This window comes from Myxocyprinus asiaticus, chromosome 30 (genome assembly GCF_019703515.2).
Source record: "Myxocyprinus asiaticus isolate MX2 ecotype Aquarium Trade chromosome 30, UBuf_Myxa_2, whole genome shotgun sequence".
Lineage (NCBI taxonomy): Eukaryota > Metazoa > Chordata > Actinopteri > Cypriniformes > Catostomidae > Myxocyprinus > Myxocyprinus asiaticus.
Window position 1 is genome coordinate 41,693,402 of NC_059373.1, and position 19,813 is coordinate 41,713,214.

Sequence of the window (19,813 nt, forward strand, 5' to 3'; positions counted from 1 at the left end):
TGTACCACTTTTTATATCAATGAAACAATACCAAAAAATACTACCGAGTGCACCTTTAAAATTAAGAGCAGTTGCAAACTGAAATAAAAAGTCAACAGTCCAACCCTTTAATAAACATTTATTTGGTTTATTATATAGTGCATAAGACACGAACTGTGTTCGCCTCAAAGTCTTTTATTTAAATAAGAACACATCTTACTACAGCGACAAAAGCTACTTACATGGAAAATTAGACTTAAGTTAAGCTATTTAAAACAATAGCCTAAACAAATAACTGGAGTATATCTCATCGACTACACAATCGTTAGATATGTGGATTTGGGCTGAAATGCACAAAACGGATCTACAATTAATCTTGGAAATAATGCTGGAAGACATTATCACTCACAACATAATACTTTGCCATACTCATTTGCACTGAAACTTTTAAAGCACTTCATGGCAACTGAAGCTGAAGTTTTGTAGTGTTACGGAAGTACTAAAACAATATTGATTAATTAGTGTTCATTTTTGTATAAAATCGATACGTGAATCTCATGAAACCTGTCAAGACCATGTCCAGGACATATTGCGACCCAAAATCTGAATAATAAATAAATTTAAAAAAAATGACAAAGAAATTGAAGCCTTTTTGAAGGACTTCTAAGATATTTTTTGCATTGTGACATTATTATCAAGACAATTAAGGCTGGATTTAAGATGCCCAACCTTTTACTTTATTACACTTACTATAGTAAGCCAAGCCAACTAACACAGCAATACTGTAGTCTAACCCACTCTGTGAGGACACTATATATGTTTTGTGTTTTTATTATGGTTATAAGTGCATTATTGAGTATAGAGATCCTCCTAACTAACCTCTTCTTCAAGAGGCCCTAAACTTCCTCTAAAGAAAAACACAGAGTGCTGAAACGGTTGTAGAGTGATGTGTTCAGATGTCATTGGAGGGGGTGCCCTTGCTCTTGCGTCCGGGCAGAGGGAAGGCAGACTTGCTCTGCGGCTGCGTCAGGCGACTGGTGAGGCTGGTAAAGGGTTCAATTAAAGAGCTTCTGTCCATCACACTCACCTCCCACAGTTTGACCTTCTCCCCGCGCGCCCACTGCTGCGCCGCCTCCTGATCCACCTGACGACACTCCCGCAGGTCGCACTTATTACCCAACACGATCACTATCACCTGAACACACACACAGCCACTGTGAGTATATAAAACCAGAGCGAAATATCATTATCAACCACATAATTCATTTTCTTCATAGAAACAATCTTCAATAAAGAGTTCTAAACCATAAAACAAACCAACCAGCTCCAAGATGAATCACAACATTTGATCTGAAGCAGAAAAGTATTTGAAAAAAAAAAAAACATGTACTACCATATGAAATGAAATACAATCCCATGATTCCATCTCTTATGACATTTACTGTAATCATGTGCAGGATATGAATAAGATATCTACAATCTGATTTTCACAAGTTAAAATGCCATTTTTTTATATCCGTAATTGGGTTTGCGCTAATAAATATTTGTAATTCTTTATATCAAAACTGGAATTTCAACTAGTAAAAAACATAATTTTTACTATCTTTAACTGCATTTTCACTAGTGGAATTTTACAATGATCTTTCATTCACTCAAAACAAATTGTTCAAAACACAATTACAGATATTTATAATTTTTTACTAATTCACATATTTATATCAGCATATACAGTATATCATCTTATGTTTCATATATTAGCAATTGACGTCTTACTAGTAAAAATGCAATCTGTAATTTGGTTTTCACTTGTGCCAATGCTAATTTGAGATATCAATAAATTAAAAATATCGTAAAAGGATTTTTTAGTAGTTATAATCACTTTCCAGATATCTGGAATTTACATTGGAATGGACATTTGCACTAGTAACGATGTAATTATTGATATAAAAATGATCATTTTTACTAGTAAGAATGCATTGCTTATTTGAAATTTGAATTTCAACTAGTAATAAATTAATTATAGATATCTGCAATTATGTTTTGAACAGGAGTGATTGACAGATCACTGTGAAATTCCACTAGTGAAAATGCAGTTAGATATATAAAAAACATGTTTTTTACTAGTTGAAATAAAAAAAATATATATAATATAAAAATGTGCATTTCTGTGAGTAGTGCATTTTTTTATATAAAATGTTCAAAGTTTTTACTAGTGCAAATGTAATTACTGATATCAAAAAATAGCACTTTCACTGGTAGCAATTCCATTCCTGATATCAGAAATTAGCATTTTAACTAGTATAAATGTACTAATGAAATATATTAATTATCTCCTGCACATGATTATATGTCAATTTGGCTTGCCATATATACATCTAGACATCAAAACCAGAGACAATCCCGATGATTTCAAATGTCATGTAAACGTTTTTCTTGCATTGTCTGGTTTTACATGTAATTGCTGGTATTGTTCATGTAAATGCACTCATTAATTAGAAGTACAAAAACAAAATTTTTCAGTCTGCAAACCATTCACATATATACAAATATAGAAATAGTTTGAGAGTGTAGGGAGACTGACTCGATTTCGTCATACGCAATGCTTCATGGGAGCGGGTGGTCACTGTTGAGCTCTTTTGTCAACATTTATGTTTTCAACGGAAAGACAACTTTTCTAATTGGTGAATTACTCTTCAGAATTATGGGTAGTGTAGTTTTTTACCAGGAATTTGGCTTATGGCTTCAACACTAGCATTTATCATCACTTAACAACCTCGGAGTTCATGGTAGGTCTGTCTTGAAGTTTATAGGTTGAAATCGTAAAATTAAATTCCCCTGTGAAGAAAAGGGATGTGATTTTTATTGGACCCCTACTGCTGCACTCTATATGATGTATCTTTAAAATAATTGAACAGATATAAATGCGCATACATCTTTTTTGTCTCTGGACTTGTCTATCTCCTTCTTCAAGAGCTCGACTTTCTTGAAAGACTCCAGACTGTCCACACTGTAGACCAGCACAAAACCGTCAGCCACAGAAAAGAAGTGTTTGGGTAAATCCAGACCATCACGAAGTCCTCTTGTGTCATAAAGGCGTAACTGCTCCCTCACGCCACGATCCGTCTCGACAGATGCCACGTATATATCCTCCTGAGTGTCACTGTTTTCTGCACCTGAAACAGCACAGTGCTGAGTTATGTCCATTGAGACGAGTACTTTCATGAACGATAATATCATTACACAAACTTTCATGAAGAAGCACACAGACTGAAAATTTTTTTTATATAAATAAATTATATGATTGTTAATCATTAGAATAGTATACAGTATTTTATAATTGTAATGGTATAACATTTTTTACAATAAATAATAATTATCAATATTACAATACTTAATATTAGTGTACATTTACATAAAACTAGACGACAGTGTCACCAGACACAAAACACTGTTTGTTTTCATATGAGACTATAGACCAATAATAACATACCTACAGTGTGATTGCCGTACAGTAACTGCTCCAGTATGGCTGTTTTCCCCACAGCTGCCATACCACAAACCACAACCTTACAACCCTTTCCCATAGTTACCTGCCCTGAAACAAACACACACATCTCAGTTATTTAAAGCTATTTAAAGTAGTTTTAAAACTACAAGTAGAGTGAGGTCCAAGCATATAAGACCACTAGAAAATACATTTTATTCATTGCAAATTATAATTTTAACACAACAATTTGTCTAAATTTTGAAATTTTCAGTGTCTAGTATTTTCTATGTGCCCCTTTTGCTTTAAAGGAATAGTTCACCTAAAAATGAAACAGATCAATATTTAAGTACTTTTTTTTTTTTTTTTTTTTTTTTTTTTTACTATAAACCTTCACTTTCACTTTTACATCTGAAAGTGTGGTGCCTGTTTAGTTTCAAGTTAAAGTGGAAATTTAGAATGAAAAAGCATTTAAATATTTTCCTTCTCACCCACATCATATCACTTCTGAAGACATGGATTAAACCACTGGAGTCATATGGATTACTTTTATGTTTCCTTTAAGTGCTTTTTGGAGCTTTAAATGTCTGATCACCATTCACTTACACTGTATGGACCAACAGAACTGAAATATTCTTCTAAAAATCTTCATTTGTGTTCTGAAGAAAGAAAGTCATACACATCTGGGATGGCATAAGGGTGACTAAATGATGAGAGAATTTTCATTTGTGGGTGAACTATCCCTTTAAAGACAGAATGCACTCCAGCTGGCATGAACAAAACCTGATGATCATGTTATCCATTTTTTTATATCATGTCATAACTTTTATTTGTTTAACATTTTTTAAAAACATAAAATATTCAGTTTATCTCCAGGTTTGAATGAAGAAAAGTGTTTTTTTTTTATTTTATTTTATTTTTTTAAGTTTTTTTTTTATTATTAATACTTACAATTTACATAACAACATATAACATATAATTTATATATATATATATATATATATATATATATATATATATATATATATATATATATATATGTACTGTATAGGGTATAATGGGGCTAAAGTCTCCGTGGGGTAAAAGGCTCCATTGATTTTATTTTCTCCCAAAACACTAAATAGCAACAAAAAGTACCACAGCATTTTCCTAAACACCTGTTTGTCACTATACACTGGAAAATATTCCTGTTCCATGAGATCTTTGTGTGTGGTGTCTAAAGTTTGATTATGAGACAATTTGATCTAATTTTTATTATTTTTTAAATGTTGCAAATTTATGTGGCTAATGAAAATCCCTGAAATTAACATATTTCTTTTGAGACAAAATACTTATTTATCATTTGTTTTGTCATTAAATCAAAAATTTTTCAATAACTGTATTTGGGGTGAAAAGCCCCCTGTTGCAGGGTCTAAAGGCCCTTATTAAACACATTGTTTTTCTGAAGTGCGGCGAATAGATTTGTCATGAAAAGCGGACTCACATTGACTCATCCAATCATAATAGAGATTGGCTTGTTTATAGAATACTTGAGATGTAATAAAATGTCAAATGTGTTTGAAATGAACAGGAAATGCTTGACGTTTTTCTGAAGTAATTATTATGAGTAAGCATCATCTAAATTTGTTATTCAAAAAAGCATCTTGCTGTCTAAAAAATTATTTGCATTAGTTTACAAATTGTTCCCTATATCTATTGGCCCGGTATCTACACGATATCACTTTAAACCCCTTTATACCTCAAGTGTGGGTAACTGAATTTTAATTGAAACAACCTTCCATTATTATTTCTTTTCACACAAATTATGTTGCTCCATCAATAATCAATAAAAATACATTTATATATATTTTTAACCTTGATACATTTTGTGACCAGAAAAAAAGCAAAATTTCCTTATGGGGTGCCTTTAGCCCCGTTGTACCCTATATAAACTCAGCAAAAAAGAAACATCCCTTTTTCTGGACACTGTATTTTAAAGATAATTTTGTAAAAATCTAAATAACTTTACAGATCTTTATTGTAAAGGGTTTAAACAATGTTTTCCATGCTTGTTCAATGAACCATAAACACTTAATGAACATGCACCTGTGGAACGACCGTTAAGACACAAACAGCTTACAGACAGTAGGCAATTAAGGTCACAGTTATAAAAACTTAGCACACTAAAGAGACCTTTCTACTGACTCTGAAAAACACCAAAAAAAAGATGTCCAGGGTCTCTGCTCATCTGCGTGAATGTGCCTTAGGCATTGCTGCATGGAGGCATGAGGATTGCAGATGTGGCCAGGGCAATAAATTGCAATGTCCGTACTGTGAGACGCCTAAGACAGCACTTCAGGGAGACAGGAAGGACAGCTGATCATCCTCGCAGTGGCAGACCACATGTAACAACACCTGCACAGGATCGGTACATCCGAATATCACACCTGCGGGACAGGTACAGGGTGGCAACAACAACTGCCTGAGTTACACCAGGAACGCACAATCCCTCCATCAGTGCTCAGACTGTCCACAATAGGCTGAGAGAGGCTGGACTGAGGGCTTGTAGGCCTGTTGTAAGGCAGGTCCTTACCAGACATCACTGGCAACAATGTCCCCTATGGGCACAAACCCACCTTCACTGGACCAGACAGGACTGGCAAAAAGTGCTCTTCACTGACAAGTCATGGTTTTGTCTCACCAGGGGTGATGGTCAGACTCGCGTTTATCGTTCAAGGAATGAGCGTTACACCGAGGCCTGTACTCTGGAGTGGGATCGATTTGGAGGTGGAGGGTCCGTCATGGTCTGGGGCGGTGTGTCACAGCATCATCGGACTGAGCTTGTTGTCACTACAGGCAATCTCAATGCTGTGCATTACAGGGAAGACATCCTCCTCCCTCATGTGGTACCCTTCCTGCAGGCTCATCCTGACATGACCCTCCAGCATGACAATGCCACCAGCCATACTGCTTGTTCTGTGCGTGATTTCCTGCAAGACAGGAATGTCAGTGTTCTGCCATGGCCCGCGAAGAGTCCAGATCTCAATCCCATTGAGCACGTCTGGGACCTGATGGATCAGAGGGTGAGGACTAGGGCCATTCCCCCCAGAAATGTCCGGGAACTTGCAAGTGCCTTGATGGAAGAGTGGGGTAACATCTCACAGCAAGAACTGGCAAATCTGGTGCAGTCCATGAGGAGGAGATGCACTGCAGTACTTAATGCAGCTGGTGGCCACACCAGATACTGACTGTTACTTTAGATTTTGAAGTAACAGTCAGTTACTTCAAAGATTGAATAATTGAATAAATTCGTACTGTAACAAGTACGAGGGATGACATGAAGGTACAGAGAAAAAACAAGAAAACCCTCTAACCCAAAATAATTCCTCTGTTTATAATAGAGGACACTATAGTCTTATTTAAAAACTGGGACGTTTCAGTGTGGTTTTTTTTCTCTCTCTCTCTCTCTTTCTTTGTAATGTACACAGAGAATCAGCATAACTCTGGTTTTGAACCGAGGAAAAGGAGGGGGGGATTAAATGTTGTCTTAGACTTTTAGATCAGACTGTAAATGACAACATGTCTCAGAAATATATTTGCAGTGTAGCGTTTTAGTAACATGATTACTGTCAATGGAAAGACATTAAAAGAGAGAGAGAGAGAGAGAGACAAACAACTCACCTCACAATACGCGACAGACAACTCTCATCTGTCGAACGAACCCGATCAATAATCAATAATATAAACGTGAATATGAAAGTCTTTCAGGATGATCACTGTGCCAGTGCTATTATTGTCATACGTCACTTCCAGGTGTCAGTTACTCACTTCCTTTAGCGATGCGTTTTGAGGATGGAATAAGAGAACGGATAATAAAAGTGTATTATTTGCTATGGGATCCTACTGAATGTTGTTATAATAACAAACTTATACTATCTGATCACTCACGTTTAATGGCGTTAAAATCTAGTTCGCACGTAAAGACTCCATTTCCCATAAGTCTTTCATCGCGGAAACACGTCAAGACGTTCTCATAAAGCATTTTGGGTAATCTTTCTCTTTCTTTCCGGTTAGTACGCCATCAAGTAAGCGAGACTTTCTCATTTTTCTCAATGTTGAATCCATCAAATATCACAATTCATTTAATATCATCCACATCCCAGATTTCATCTGTATGTTTCGGGATGTTTTCGCAGTTATATCTAAGCATTATTTCCTGCCTCGATTACATTTTGTTTGATTTAAGCTGGAGTGACACTGCTGCTAATGTCATGCATCCGCACGTTTCTATCAGTTCGATTAAACTTATAAAGTTGACTCTGATGTCAATGTTGAGAATTGCATTTGTAAATGTTGTCTTGATGAGCACGTGTGTGGCTCGACTTGAGTTCTGGCGCGTATTTTTATAGCAGTTGTCACTGCTCATGTACACGCTAGTTTATTATAATGACACTCCAAGCAACCGTTTTCTGTCTGATATTTGATATCAAATACTTCAGTTTATGCACTCTTGATTGTTTCTACCCTGCTGAGGTGCAGTTGTTGTATTTTCTGTTGTTGACACAACGTGAACATGAACTTTCCTCAACATCAGTAATTTAGATTTAAATGTATATGATCATGAGGAAGTGTGTATCTTTAGTTCTGTGGCTGGTCAACAGTTTGAGTTTTGAACTGTTTTTGTAATCTTTCTACTTTATAGTGTTCATTTTAAACTTGATTATATTTAAGCGTCTAATAAGCAAAATCACTTAACTTGTGAAAGTCAAAGTCCTGCTTTACAAAACGAATATTTTGCGAAGTCTGCAAAGAATGTACTGTCCTGTGGTGTCACATGAATCTATAAAAGTACAAATTTGACAGATAGTCTGTTAAAACGATTCTAAAAGCTGCATGCATGATTATAAAAGTACATTTTAAAGTATTAACCGTATTTTAGCATAGCTTGACCGCAAGCCTTTCCAAAAGTGTTTGGTGTTTGTTACCCGTTTACATATACAGTACCGGAACAAATTAAGAGATCATTGCAAAATTGTCAGTTTCTCTGGATTTAGGTGTGTGTTTGAGTAAAATGAACATTTTTGTTTTATTCTATAAAGTACTGACAACATTTCTCCCAAATTCCAAATAATAAATATATTGTCATTTAGAGCATTTATTTGCAGAAAATGACAACTGGTCAAAATAACAAAGATGTTTTCAGACCTCGAATAATGCAAAGAAAACAAGTTCATATTCATTTTTCAGAAATCAATATTTGGTGGAATAACTTCAATGCATCTTGGCATGCTCTCCACCAGTCTTTCACATTGCTGTTGGGTGACTTTATGCCACTCCTGGTGCAAAAATTCAAGCAGCTCGGCTTTGTTTGATGGCTTGTGGCCATCCGTCTTCCTCTTGATCACATTCCAGAGGTTTTCAATGGGGTTCAGGTCTGGAGATTGGGCTGGCCATGACAGGGTCTTAATCCGGTGGTCCTCCATCCACACCTTGATTGACCTGGCTGTGTGGCATGGAGCACTGTCCTGCTGGAAAAAACAATCTTCAGAGTTGGGGAACATCGTCAGAGCAGAAGGAAGCAAGTTTTCTTCCAGGATAACCTTGTACGTGGCTTTCATGCGTCCTTCACAAAGACGAATCTGCCCGATTCCAGCCTTGCTGAAGCACCCCCAGATCATCACCGATCCTCCAATGAATATGAACTTGTTTTCTTTGCATTATTCGAGGTCTGAAAACACTGCATCTTTTTTGTTATTTTGACCAGTTGTCATTTTCTGCAAATAAATGTGCTAAATTACAATATTTTTATTTGGAATTTGGGAGAAATGTTGTCAGTACTTTATAGAATAAAACAAAAATGTTAATTTTACTCAAACACATACCTATAAATAGTATATCCAGAGAAACTGATTATTTTGCAGTGGTCTCTTAATTTTTTCCAGAACTGTAATGTGTATATTAGAGGCCGACTGATAGTGAATTTTGCCGATACTGATAACTAAGGTGGGGAAAAGGCCGATAACCAAATTATTTATTTTAAGATTTAGCATAAAGAATAAAAAAATAAAAAATCCAAGTCTTTCAGTACAATGAAGTGCACAGACATTGAGGCTCCAAAATGAATACAAATCAAACCAAAAATCTCCATTATAACCAGAAAAATTCAGATTTGGTGCATAATGCAGACTTTATAAATATAAAGAATTCCAAAATACACCCGGGACTCTTATTTTGAAATGAGAGACTTGGCTCCATTACAGCACTCTACAGTATATGTAAGCAGCTTTTTATAGCCTTCATATTCACCAGATGAAGAGTTTTAAAGTTTCTGGATATGTAGTTTTTATATATTTCACCAGCTGAGGTTTATTGATGAGGAATTAAAAATAAGTATCGGTTATAGATTTTTACTGATTACTGAAAGTTCCAAAAAGTACTGATTAATAGGTAAAACAATATATCGGTCTACCTCTAGTGGATATTTATGTAGCTTCCAAATAATTCAGTGTTTTCTTGACATTTCTGTATGTCATGATTAATAAAACCTAATTGTTGGTTCTCACAGGTGAGGCATCATGGGAGCGTACAAGTACATGCAGGAGTTATGGAGGAAGAAGCAGTCAGATGTGATGAGGTTTCTGCTGCGCGTGAGGTGCTGGCAGTACCGGCAGCTGTCCTCCCTCCACCGAGCTCCTCGACCCACCAGACCCGATAAAGCCCGTAGACTGGGATACAAGGCCAAACAGGGTGAGTGTTGTGACCGGCGCTACGTCCATTCAGCCTAGTGACTTTTGGGTCTTGAGTTGCAGAGGTTTGACTATAAACTGTAGGCTGGGCTTCAATGTGATGACATCTAAGAATGAGTGTTGGATTTATGGTGCAACCTGAGCTGTATTTTAGGGAGAGCCCTTTGCTTGCTATCTTGTATCATACTATTTTCAGAAGAATGTTTGCAACTTAACTCTGTGGTCTTTTCCAAACAGGCTACGTTATCTACCGTATTCGTGTGCGCCGTGGAGGTCGCAAGCGCCCCGTGCCCAAGGGTGCTACCTACGGCAAACCCGTGCACCATGGCGTCAACCAGATCAAGTTTGCCCGCAGCCTTCAGTCAGTAGCTGAGGTATGTGAACTTCGTCTCAGCCTGCGAGATACATTGGATGGGATTTGGTAGAATAGATTAATGCTAAACTCTTTGCATTTCTTGTATTTTCATCTAAATTGTAGGGGTGTAAAGTTCATGTTTTGGTGTTCTATGGATGTTACAATTAGGGATATGCGCTATGACTAATTTGACACTCGTTTAAACGGAAGTTTTGTAACCGATTATTTGACTAGTCTGAAAAGAAACCAACCTTCAGAAAACAGTCAAAAAATAGTGTTTATGCGACCCATTTAAAATACTTAATGTATTCCAAATCCGATGCAAAATTCAGATGAAAATGGGCATTTATCTGCGACATGCTCTCCTTAAATTATCATTGTACATTAAATATAGGTCATGACACGCATTCACTGAATCAACGTTAGCGAATACAGGTTTATTTATTGAAAACAATTGAATGAATATGGCAGGACCAATAGAGCAACCATTAAAAGAGTGTTCTGAACGGAAATGACAAAGTAAAAGTTACTTAACATATTAAAACAGTCAGGACATTGTTGAAAATAATTAACAGGCAGACTAAGCCAAATCTATGAGAGAGAGAAAAATGCGCTGAAAAGTGCAGTCATGCATTAACCATTGATCTAATATGACAGCTGTTCGGTAAAGAACGTTAACCAATAACGGTTACAGTGTAAAAAAAAAAAAAAAAAAAAGTAGCTATAGGATAGAAAAAATAGGCCTGTGATGTAGCCTACAATAAACCTAATGTATTCTAAACATGACGTGCACACGGAATAAAATATAGTTTAACCCGTTAAGCAGTCGGCACCTCATTGAAAATAGCCTTCTTAATCAGCAGATTAAAAAAATTGCATACCTAGTCTAAAACAGTTATTTTCTAGGCTACTTAAAGCATAATTTTTTTGTTGAGTAAAATTAACCCGCCGACATGGTCCGGTGAAAGACGGGACTTGACTCACCTGAGGTGTTTATCCTGTGCTTTAAAAAGCCCGCTCAGCAGAATATCCACAGATGTAAAGAAGACTCAAATGTGAAAACATCCTTAGGGACTTTCAAACATTTGGAAAGCCGATTCTCGCACCACCGAAGTGATTTCATAACTACTTTGCTGAGTTTGCTTGTCTAGCGAGAGGATATTTTCCTGCGCTGAGAGTGAGAGAGAAGCACACGCAGACTGAGGTGAAATTAAACTTTGTATCTGCTCCAGATATCCTCTTTTTTTAAATAGTATTTGTATTATTAATTCTATTTAAAATGTAACATTAATATGACAGTAATTTAAGTGTAGCCTCTTTAAAATTATGATCAGTTTAATGGGGGAAATATTAACTGACCAGTAATTCCAGTGTCGACTAGCAGCATCAGAACCGTTTAGTCGACTATTCTCACACATCCCTAGTTACAATCTAGTGCAGGTGTTAATCAATAGTTGTTTGTCTAACTCTGGTGGACCACATGCCATTGGTACTACACAAATGTTTTCTGCAGGACAGGAAGTTTAAATAAATCAGGAATAAAAATAGTTTTTGAAGAAATCAATTTATTTTTTTGTATCCCTCTACTTAAAACATTAAAGGCTTTTATTCAGAGAAAAAAATAATTTAATTAGATAAACTCTTTTCTTGACTGCACTGACATTGGAAAATGTTAGATTATTTGACATTTGAAGAGATTTGTAGACCATCACCAGATTTGAGCAACTGTAGATCTGTGAAATGAAGGTCTAATGGAACGCAAGTAATATCAGTCATGGAAAACCTGGAAACATCACTGAATTTTTAATTGGAGAGCTGAAGACCTGTAAAAAGTAATGGAAAGGAGTAGGGGTGTAACGGTTCTTGGTAAAAAAACGAACCGTACCGTTTGCCAGCCATGGTTTGGTAAGCACTGACACTGCGGTCGGTTCACCTCATGTTTAATGACGCATCAGGAGCACAAGTTTGGTCAAGAAAACAAAGCGTCAAACAGACAGGCACAGTTACAGCCTCCGCTAATGCACCTGAATGGATCTGTAGATGGATACGCGCTCCGCCTGTGATTCACGTGGGTCAACTTGATGACATTACAGTTCTGCACATTTGTGTGTAATGGCAAGTGGAGAAAATGAGCCCCTTGCATTTCTCCTTTCTGGGAACATTTTCTTTTTGCAGACAATTACAACAGCGATGGACAAAAAAGGTTTACAAAACAGGCACTGTTTGCACTGTTTGCTCAGCGCGAGTGCCGTATACTGGTAATATATGTTAATAAAGCGCGTGAGGGTTTAAAACGTGCATGCAAAATCATCTTGTTTACTCGCGTGGCTGTAATCTATCGTGAGCGTCAATAATGCGCTTTGATTAATGGCATTAAAATGCCATTATAGAAATACATTGATACATGATTAATCATTAACACCGACATCACCCAGGGAAAGAGCTGCAGGTGAGACAAAACTGCACACATTCCCTTCCATTTTTAAGCAAGCACTCTAGTGCTAAATTAGACAGACATGAAACAGTAACTAAAGCATTTGGGGTGTTAAAAATAATGGGAGTATTAAAATACTCAAGCAGCATTATCACAACATCCCTTCTCGTATGCATTCTAATAGCAAGGTTATTCCTTCTATAGTGATGTATGGCTTCTGAATATTGAATATGTTGAGATGAGTTTGAAGTGCACTTTATGTTGATGCATGTAGCGTATTAGTGCAGGTATTAAGTGAAATTTAATTTAGTAATTTGAGAAAATGTTTTTTTTTTTAGTTAAGAACCCTGACAAAAATTAACCATGGTTTTATAACAGTAATACTGTAGTTTCTATATAGTATACATGATTTTACTATATATTGTAACCATGACAGTAACCATGTTTATATTGTGGTTACTATGATTTTACTACAGATGTCATGGTTAAACTATGGTTACTGTTTTAAAATAATGATTGTTATTTAAGGGCAAACCTGTTGAAGTGTTTACCAAATAGATTATTCTTTGGATTTGGCAGTAATAATTTTTTTCTGAACAAAGAAAATACAGAACCGTATCGAAACCGTGACCCTAAAACCGTGATACAAACCGAACCGTGAGAAATTCGAACCGTTACACCCCTAGAAAGGAGTTGAGTCTTAAGTTCTGGAAATTTCTATAGTAAATAAAGTCCTGGACAATAATGTCAAAAATCCTAATTATTTACCTTGAGATTGTAATTGTGATTAATTTCAAGTAATATTTACATTAAAATACTTTTAAATAAAAATGACACCTATACGTTTTGTAGAATTAACATCCAAATCAAGCTGAAAACTGTTTTTAAATTACTTCCGCTGATTTATACATCAGTAAATGAAGGCAGTGACTAATGACACATTTGCCCTCTTTGCAGCATGATAAACTAAACAGTTTATTCGTTTTGAATAAATTACATATAGAAAGTAGAGATGTACTAATACCACTTTCTCTTCCGATATCTGAAATCTCAGTATTAGCCGATACCGATCTGAAAGCATTTTTTTTATTTTTTTTTTTTAGCATAATCACATTAGAATATCTTTACCTCGTGTGAAACTAATTGGGGCCATCTTTTGTATGTAGAGAAACAAACTTTTAACTACAAATTATTTCAACATAAATGTACAGACTATTAAGAAAAACTTTTATTTTTAAATAGTCAAAATTAACAGTAATTCCAGTGAGAGTCTTAAGTAGAGTTTTTTTTTTTTTTTTTTCACAATCTTTAAAGGATTCAGATCTCTTTTGTTCAGTTTATTTCAGTCCACTTTTCATTCAGTTATTTTTTGGAACCCAGTCAACTTGAATATTGTTTAATTTTGTAAACAAATAATAATGATAGTAATAATAATACATTATTATTATTGTTATTCACTTTTAGAATTTTTAAATACAACAGTAATATATTCCAGTCGTGCATCTTTAATTTGAAAACCCTTGCGCTTTTGTTTTGACATTCCTAACACTCCAGGAAGTCCTGTAAGTGTCTTGTTTGTGGGATACTTCACAGTAGTTTAATTAGTTTCTTATTCATAATCTGGTGAAATGCTCCTCCGGTGCCATTCTAAATGCATATCATAAGAGGATCAAACTATATGAGCATCTACGTGATGCCTAAATGTGATGGACATTTGCACAGATGGACATGTTTGTGACCATAGAAGCAGTATATACAGGTGCATCTCAATAAATTAGAATGTTGTGGAAAAGTTCATTTATTTCAGTAATTCAACTCAAATTGTGAAACTCGTGTATTAAATAAATTCAGTACACACAGACTGAGGTAGTTTAAGTCTTTGGTTCTTTTAATTGTGATGATTTTGGCTCACATTTAACAAAAACCCACCAATTCACTATCTCAAAAAATTAGAATACATCATAAGACCAATAAAAAAAACATTTTTAGTGAATTTTTGGCCTTCTGGAAAGTATGTTCATTTACTGTATATGTACTCAATACTTGGTAGGGGCTCCTTTTGCTTTAATTACTGCCTCAATTTGGCGTGGCATGGAGGTGATCAGTTTGTGGCACTGCTGAGGTGGTATGGAAGCCCAGGTTTGTTTGACAGTGGCCTTCAGCTCATCTGCATTTTTTGGTCTCTTGTTTCTCATTTTCCTCTTGACAGTACCCCATAGATTCTCTATGGGGTTCAGGTCTGGTGAGTTTGCTGGCCAGTCAAGCACACCAACACCATGGTCATTTAACCAACTATTGGTGCTTTTGGCAGTGTGGGCAGGTGCCAAATCCTGCTGGAAAATGAAATCAGCATCTTTAAAAAGCTGGTCAGCAGAAGGAAGCATGAAGTGCTCCAAAAATTCTTGCTAAACGGGTGCAGTGACTTTGGTTTTCAAAAAACACAATGGACCAACACCAGCAGATGACATTACACACCAAATCATCACAGACTGTGGAAACTTAACACTGGACTTCAAGCAACTTGGGCTATGAGCTTCTCCACCCTTCCTCCAGACTCTAGGACCTTGGTTTCTAAATGAAATACAAAACTTGCTCTCATCTGAAAAGAGGACTTTGGAACACTGGGCAACAGTCCAGTTCTTCTCCTTAGCCCAGGTAAGACGCCTCTGACATTGTCTGTGGTTCAGGAGTGGCTTAACAAGAGGAATACGACAACTGTAGCCAAATTCCTTGACACGTCTGTGTGTGGTGGCTCTTGATTCCTTGACCCCAGCCTCAGTCCATTCCTTGTGAAGTTCACCCAAATTCTTGAATCGATTTTGCTTGACAATCATAAGGCTGCGGTTCTCTTGGTTGGTTGTGCATCTTTTTCTTCCACACTTTTTCCTTCCACTCAACTTTTGTTAACATGCTTGGATACAGCACTCTGTGAACAGCCAGCTTTGGCAATGAATGTTTGTGGCCTACCCTCCTTGTGAAGGGTGTCAATGATTGTCTTCTGGACAACTGTCAGATCAGCAGTCTTCCCCATGATTGTGTAGCCTAGTGAACCAAACTGAGAGACCATTTTGAAGGCTCAGGAAACGTTTGCAGGTGTTTTGAGTTGATTAGCTGATTGGCATGTCACCATATTCTAATTTTTTGAGAGTGAATTGGTGGGTTTTTGTTAAATGTGAGCCAAAATCATCACAATTAAAAGAACCAAAGACTTAAACTACTTCAGTCTGTGTGCATTGAATTTATTTAATACACGAGTTTCACAATTTGAGTTGAATTACTGAAATAAATGAACTTTTCCACGACATTCTAATTTATTGAGATGCACCTGTACACTGATCAGCCACAACATTAAAACCACCTGCCTAATATTGTGTAGTTCCCCCTCGTGCCACCAAAACAGCACCAAAGCACATGTCAGAATAGCATTCTGAGATTATATTCTTCTCACCACAATTGTACAGAGCTTGTCAGCTCAAACCAGTCTGGCCAACCAGTCAACAAGACATTTCCATCTTCGGAACTGCCGCTCACTGGATGTTTTTTGTTTTTGGCACCATTCTGAGTAAATTCTAGAGACTGTTGTGTGTGAAAATCCCAGGAGATCAGCAGTTACTGAAATACTCAAACCAGCCCATCTGGCGCCAACAATCATCCATGCGATTATCTAATCAGCCAATCACATGGCAGCAGTGCAGTGTATAAAATCATTCAGATGTGGGTCAGGAGCTTCAGTTTATGTTCACATCAATCATCAGAATGGGAGAAAAAATTTTTATCTCAGTGATTAGTACAGTGGCATTATTGTTGGTGCCAGACGGGCTTGTTTGAGTATTTCAGTAACTGCTGATCTCCTGGGATTTTCAGGCACAACAGAGTTCACAATATTAGGCAGGTGGTTTTATGTTGTGGCTGATCTGTGTACACTGCACTCATTTGACCGAATTGGTGAACTGTAATGTTTTGCTCCACTTATGTAACAGTGTAATAACTTACAAGTGGTCAAAGTTCTCCCGAACAGCGATGGGAAGAAACAAATGGACAAACGGGACTCCCTTTACTGTAGGCTTGCATTTTACTTTTCTCAGACTGGAGTCTACAGTCTTGTGCCATCAGTAATATTTGGTTTGGTGCCTTTTATCAGCTTAATAATTTGGTTTATGAAGTATAAATTTACAAATAATAAAACCAGATTACCAGGCTTAGAAATGTCAAATGAAATCAATTGGTTCAAGACTCTAGACTTGAATCTGAGATAAAGTGGGTAGTGGCTAGTGGTTGGCCGATACTGATATCTAGAGAGTCGGAAGGCAAATATAAATGCTGATATGCAAAATGCAATTTAACAGCAAATCAGATGGATGCAACATTTCTAAAGTGAAATGAACACTTATTACAGCAGTGAGACTGCAGTTGCTTGTAATTGTGTGGTGCATGCTGCTTTTTAAAGCCAAACATTGGTGATCAAAACCTTTTTGTAGTTATGTTTTGCTTTTATCATTGTTGAGTGAGACCGTTTCTGTTTAAAGCATACATAATGGCATTTATTTGCTTTCTAAATAACCATTAAAGCAGTACTTGAGCCCAAAAGTGACATTTATTTTATTGTCCCATTGTTTAGGATTGTAACGCCTCAGTTTGTCTTGTGTTGACAGGAGCGTGCTGGCCGTCACTGCGGTGGTCTGCGAGTGCTCAACTCATACTGGGTGGGTGAAGACTCCACATACAAGTTCTTTGAAGTGATCCTCATCGACACCTTCCACAAAGCCATCAGACGCAACCCTGACACTCAATGGATCACCAAGGCTGTGCACAAGCACAGGGAGATGCGCGGGCTCACATCCGCAGGCAAGAAGAGCCGCGGGCTCGGCAAGGGCCACAAGTTCCACCTCACCATCGGCGGCTCTCGACATGCAGCCTGGAAGAGACGCAACACCCTACAGCTGCGCCGTTACCGCTAAAGAATGTGCACCACAACTGTACATTTATCCAAATAAAGTACCTTTGTATGATCAAACAGCTTGTCTGGTGTTTATTTTGAGGCTTTGGAAAAGCACAGCCTAAATTTCACTATGTGAAAGGAGGTTTGGGTCAATCCAGGCATGGAGAATGTCAACATCCATTGGCAATTATTTATATATCATATACTTTTCATAAAGGAATCCTTTATTGATACTGCTGTTGTAAGTTGAATATGAAGGAAATGAAAAATTTGTGGGCTATGTAGTTTATGAAAAAGGCCATTTGTCACCTGGAGTTGGTTATTCATGGGCATTTTTTAACTACATACAACAGAGTATTGTTTATTTATATGAAGAAAAAGCGTTGATTTAAACTGAATTTGCGCAATTGATATGATAAATTACAAAATCACAGAAGGATCTTTAAGTAATACACATAACTGGTAAATAATACTCTGAGTAGACTTTGAATAATTACACAATCCCTACGTTGGATTATGCAGGTCTTTACTATTTCAAGTTCATGTAGCCACAAATGTCTGTCTTGAGTTCAAAAAAGCTAGTTAACATTTCCACAGTTAATGTGTGCTTGTGACGATGCAACAAACTATAGAAATGTACAAACCATTGGCCCCAACAAACAGTCGACCAATTAAAATGTTTGCATTATAATCAACTGAACAATCTAAACAAAGTGCAGTGATCAATGTTGTGTAGATGAGCTCTGAGCCATCATTTCAACCTACATCTAAAAACAGATTCACTTTAAGATATCATTTAAGAGTTGAACGGACCACTGACATATGACTGAATTCTCCACAAATAGATAACACTGATTTTACCCTAATAAAATAAATACACCGGGCACGGTCCGAGACAGCCTGGACAGGCTCCAGCATTACCCGTGACCCTGTATAGGAAAACTAGCTATAGAAGATGGATGATAGAAAATAAAGGCAGAGGCTATTTGTACTAACTGCAAATAGCAACAAAAAGCATCTTCTTTGCACTAAGTGCAAATAGTGTTAATTGCTTTTTGCACTCCTAATTAAATACTAACATACAGTTTAGGGGCATCACTGCAGCAAAATCAAAGGACAATGCATCTACAGTACGTGAATTTTCTCAGTTAATTCAGGATGACTTCAAGGACTTTAACACTAAACCTTAGTTCATGCAAAATCATTTTGTTAACTCATTGACCCACAACACTTAGTTTACTAATTTTAACCACTAATAGTTAAAAACATAACTTACATTGGCATTATATTCATTCAGTTTCTGTTATAGCACAATTTCATGTACAGCTGCTTTGAAATGCCTGTTGTGAAAAGCACTATACAAATACATTTGACTTGACACCCCACACCAACCCCTACCCCTAAATTTACCCTTAATCTTCCCTTACAAAAATTAACCAAGTTACAATTACACTACAGTAACAATTGTATCACCATGGTATTTTGTAGTAAAATCATAGTAACCATGAAACTAAACATGGTTACTATATTAACACTATATGAATGTAGTAACACCATGGTTGATTACATGAAAACAATGGCTTCTGCCAAAAACATGGTAACTACAAAATTGCAGCTATTATAGTAAAACCATGATTCCCTTTCAAGTCGGTCACTTCAGCACTGCATCAGTTTGCTGACAAAATGGGGATCTCAGAAGCCCTTTATAATCACTGCAATTTTTAATTGGCAGATAGAGATTCATGCTCTGCCCCCTTCAAGTTTGTATGGCAGCACAGCACTTACCTGATCAGAATTTTCTTCAGGGTCGCGATATCATCTAGATTCGTCCTCTGGATGCCCATCTTCAATTTGTCGTCAGATTTGCACACCTTCACAGCAAGTGGATTATTTGTCT

The 19,813-nt window shown here is 36.6% G+C and overlaps 2 protein-coding genes across 6 annotated transcripts in view; one reads left to right on the plus strand and one right to left on the minus strand.

The window, feature by feature from the left end:
* Positions 1-7,255, minus strand: part of LOC127420774 (NF-kappa-B inhibitor-interacting Ras-like protein 1) — a 30,018-nt gene extending 22,763 nt beyond the window's left edge. For 3 of the 5 annotated variants that reach the window (XR_007893866.1, XR_007893865.1, XM_051663313.1), the window contains exons 1-4: positions 7,124-7,185; positions 3,470-3,574; positions 2,911-3,152; positions 1,067-1,174 (exon numbers count right to left, since the gene is read on the minus strand). Coding sequence is in view for 3 of the 5 variants with exons in the window: in XM_051663313.1 (XP_051519273.1) it covers positions 1,067-1,174; positions 2,911-3,152; positions 3,470-3,563 (444 nt within the window). In the remaining 2 variants the exon portion in view is untranslated. Of the gene's footprint in view, positions 1-104; positions 1,175-2,910; positions 3,153-3,469; positions 3,575-7,123 lie in introns of those variants that run through there. The other 2 variants (XM_051663311.1, XM_051663312.1) reach the window with 2 other exon arrangements.
* Positions 7,256-7,392: 137 nt separating this feature from the next.
* Positions 7,393-17,991, plus strand: LOC127420771 (60S ribosomal protein L15-like). The gene is made up of 4 exons (XM_051663307.1): positions 7,393-7,527; positions 10,008-10,189; positions 10,426-10,562; positions 17,630-17,991. The coding sequence occupies exons 2-4, from the start codon at positions 10,018-10,020 to the stop codon at positions 17,933-17,935; spliced, it is 615 nt and encodes a 204-aa protein (XP_051519267.1). The 5' UTR covers positions 7,393-7,527; positions 10,008-10,017; the 3' UTR covers positions 17,936-17,991.
* The last annotated feature ends 1,822 nt before the right edge of the window (positions 17,992-19,813 follow it).

Coding starts and splice junctions, on each gene's coding strand:
- LOC127420771 (XM_051663307.1), top strand. CDS start 10,018: ATGGGAGCGTACAAGTACATGCAGGAGTTATGGAGGAAGAAGCAGTCA. Junction 10,190..10,425: donor GGGATACAAGGCCAAACAGG/GTGAGTGTTGTG, acceptor TTTTCCAAACAG/GCTACGTTATCTACCGTATT. Junction 10,563..17,629: donor GCCTTCAGTCAGTAGCTGAG/GTATGTGAACTT, acceptor TTGTGTTGACAG/GAGCGTGCTGGCCGTCACTG.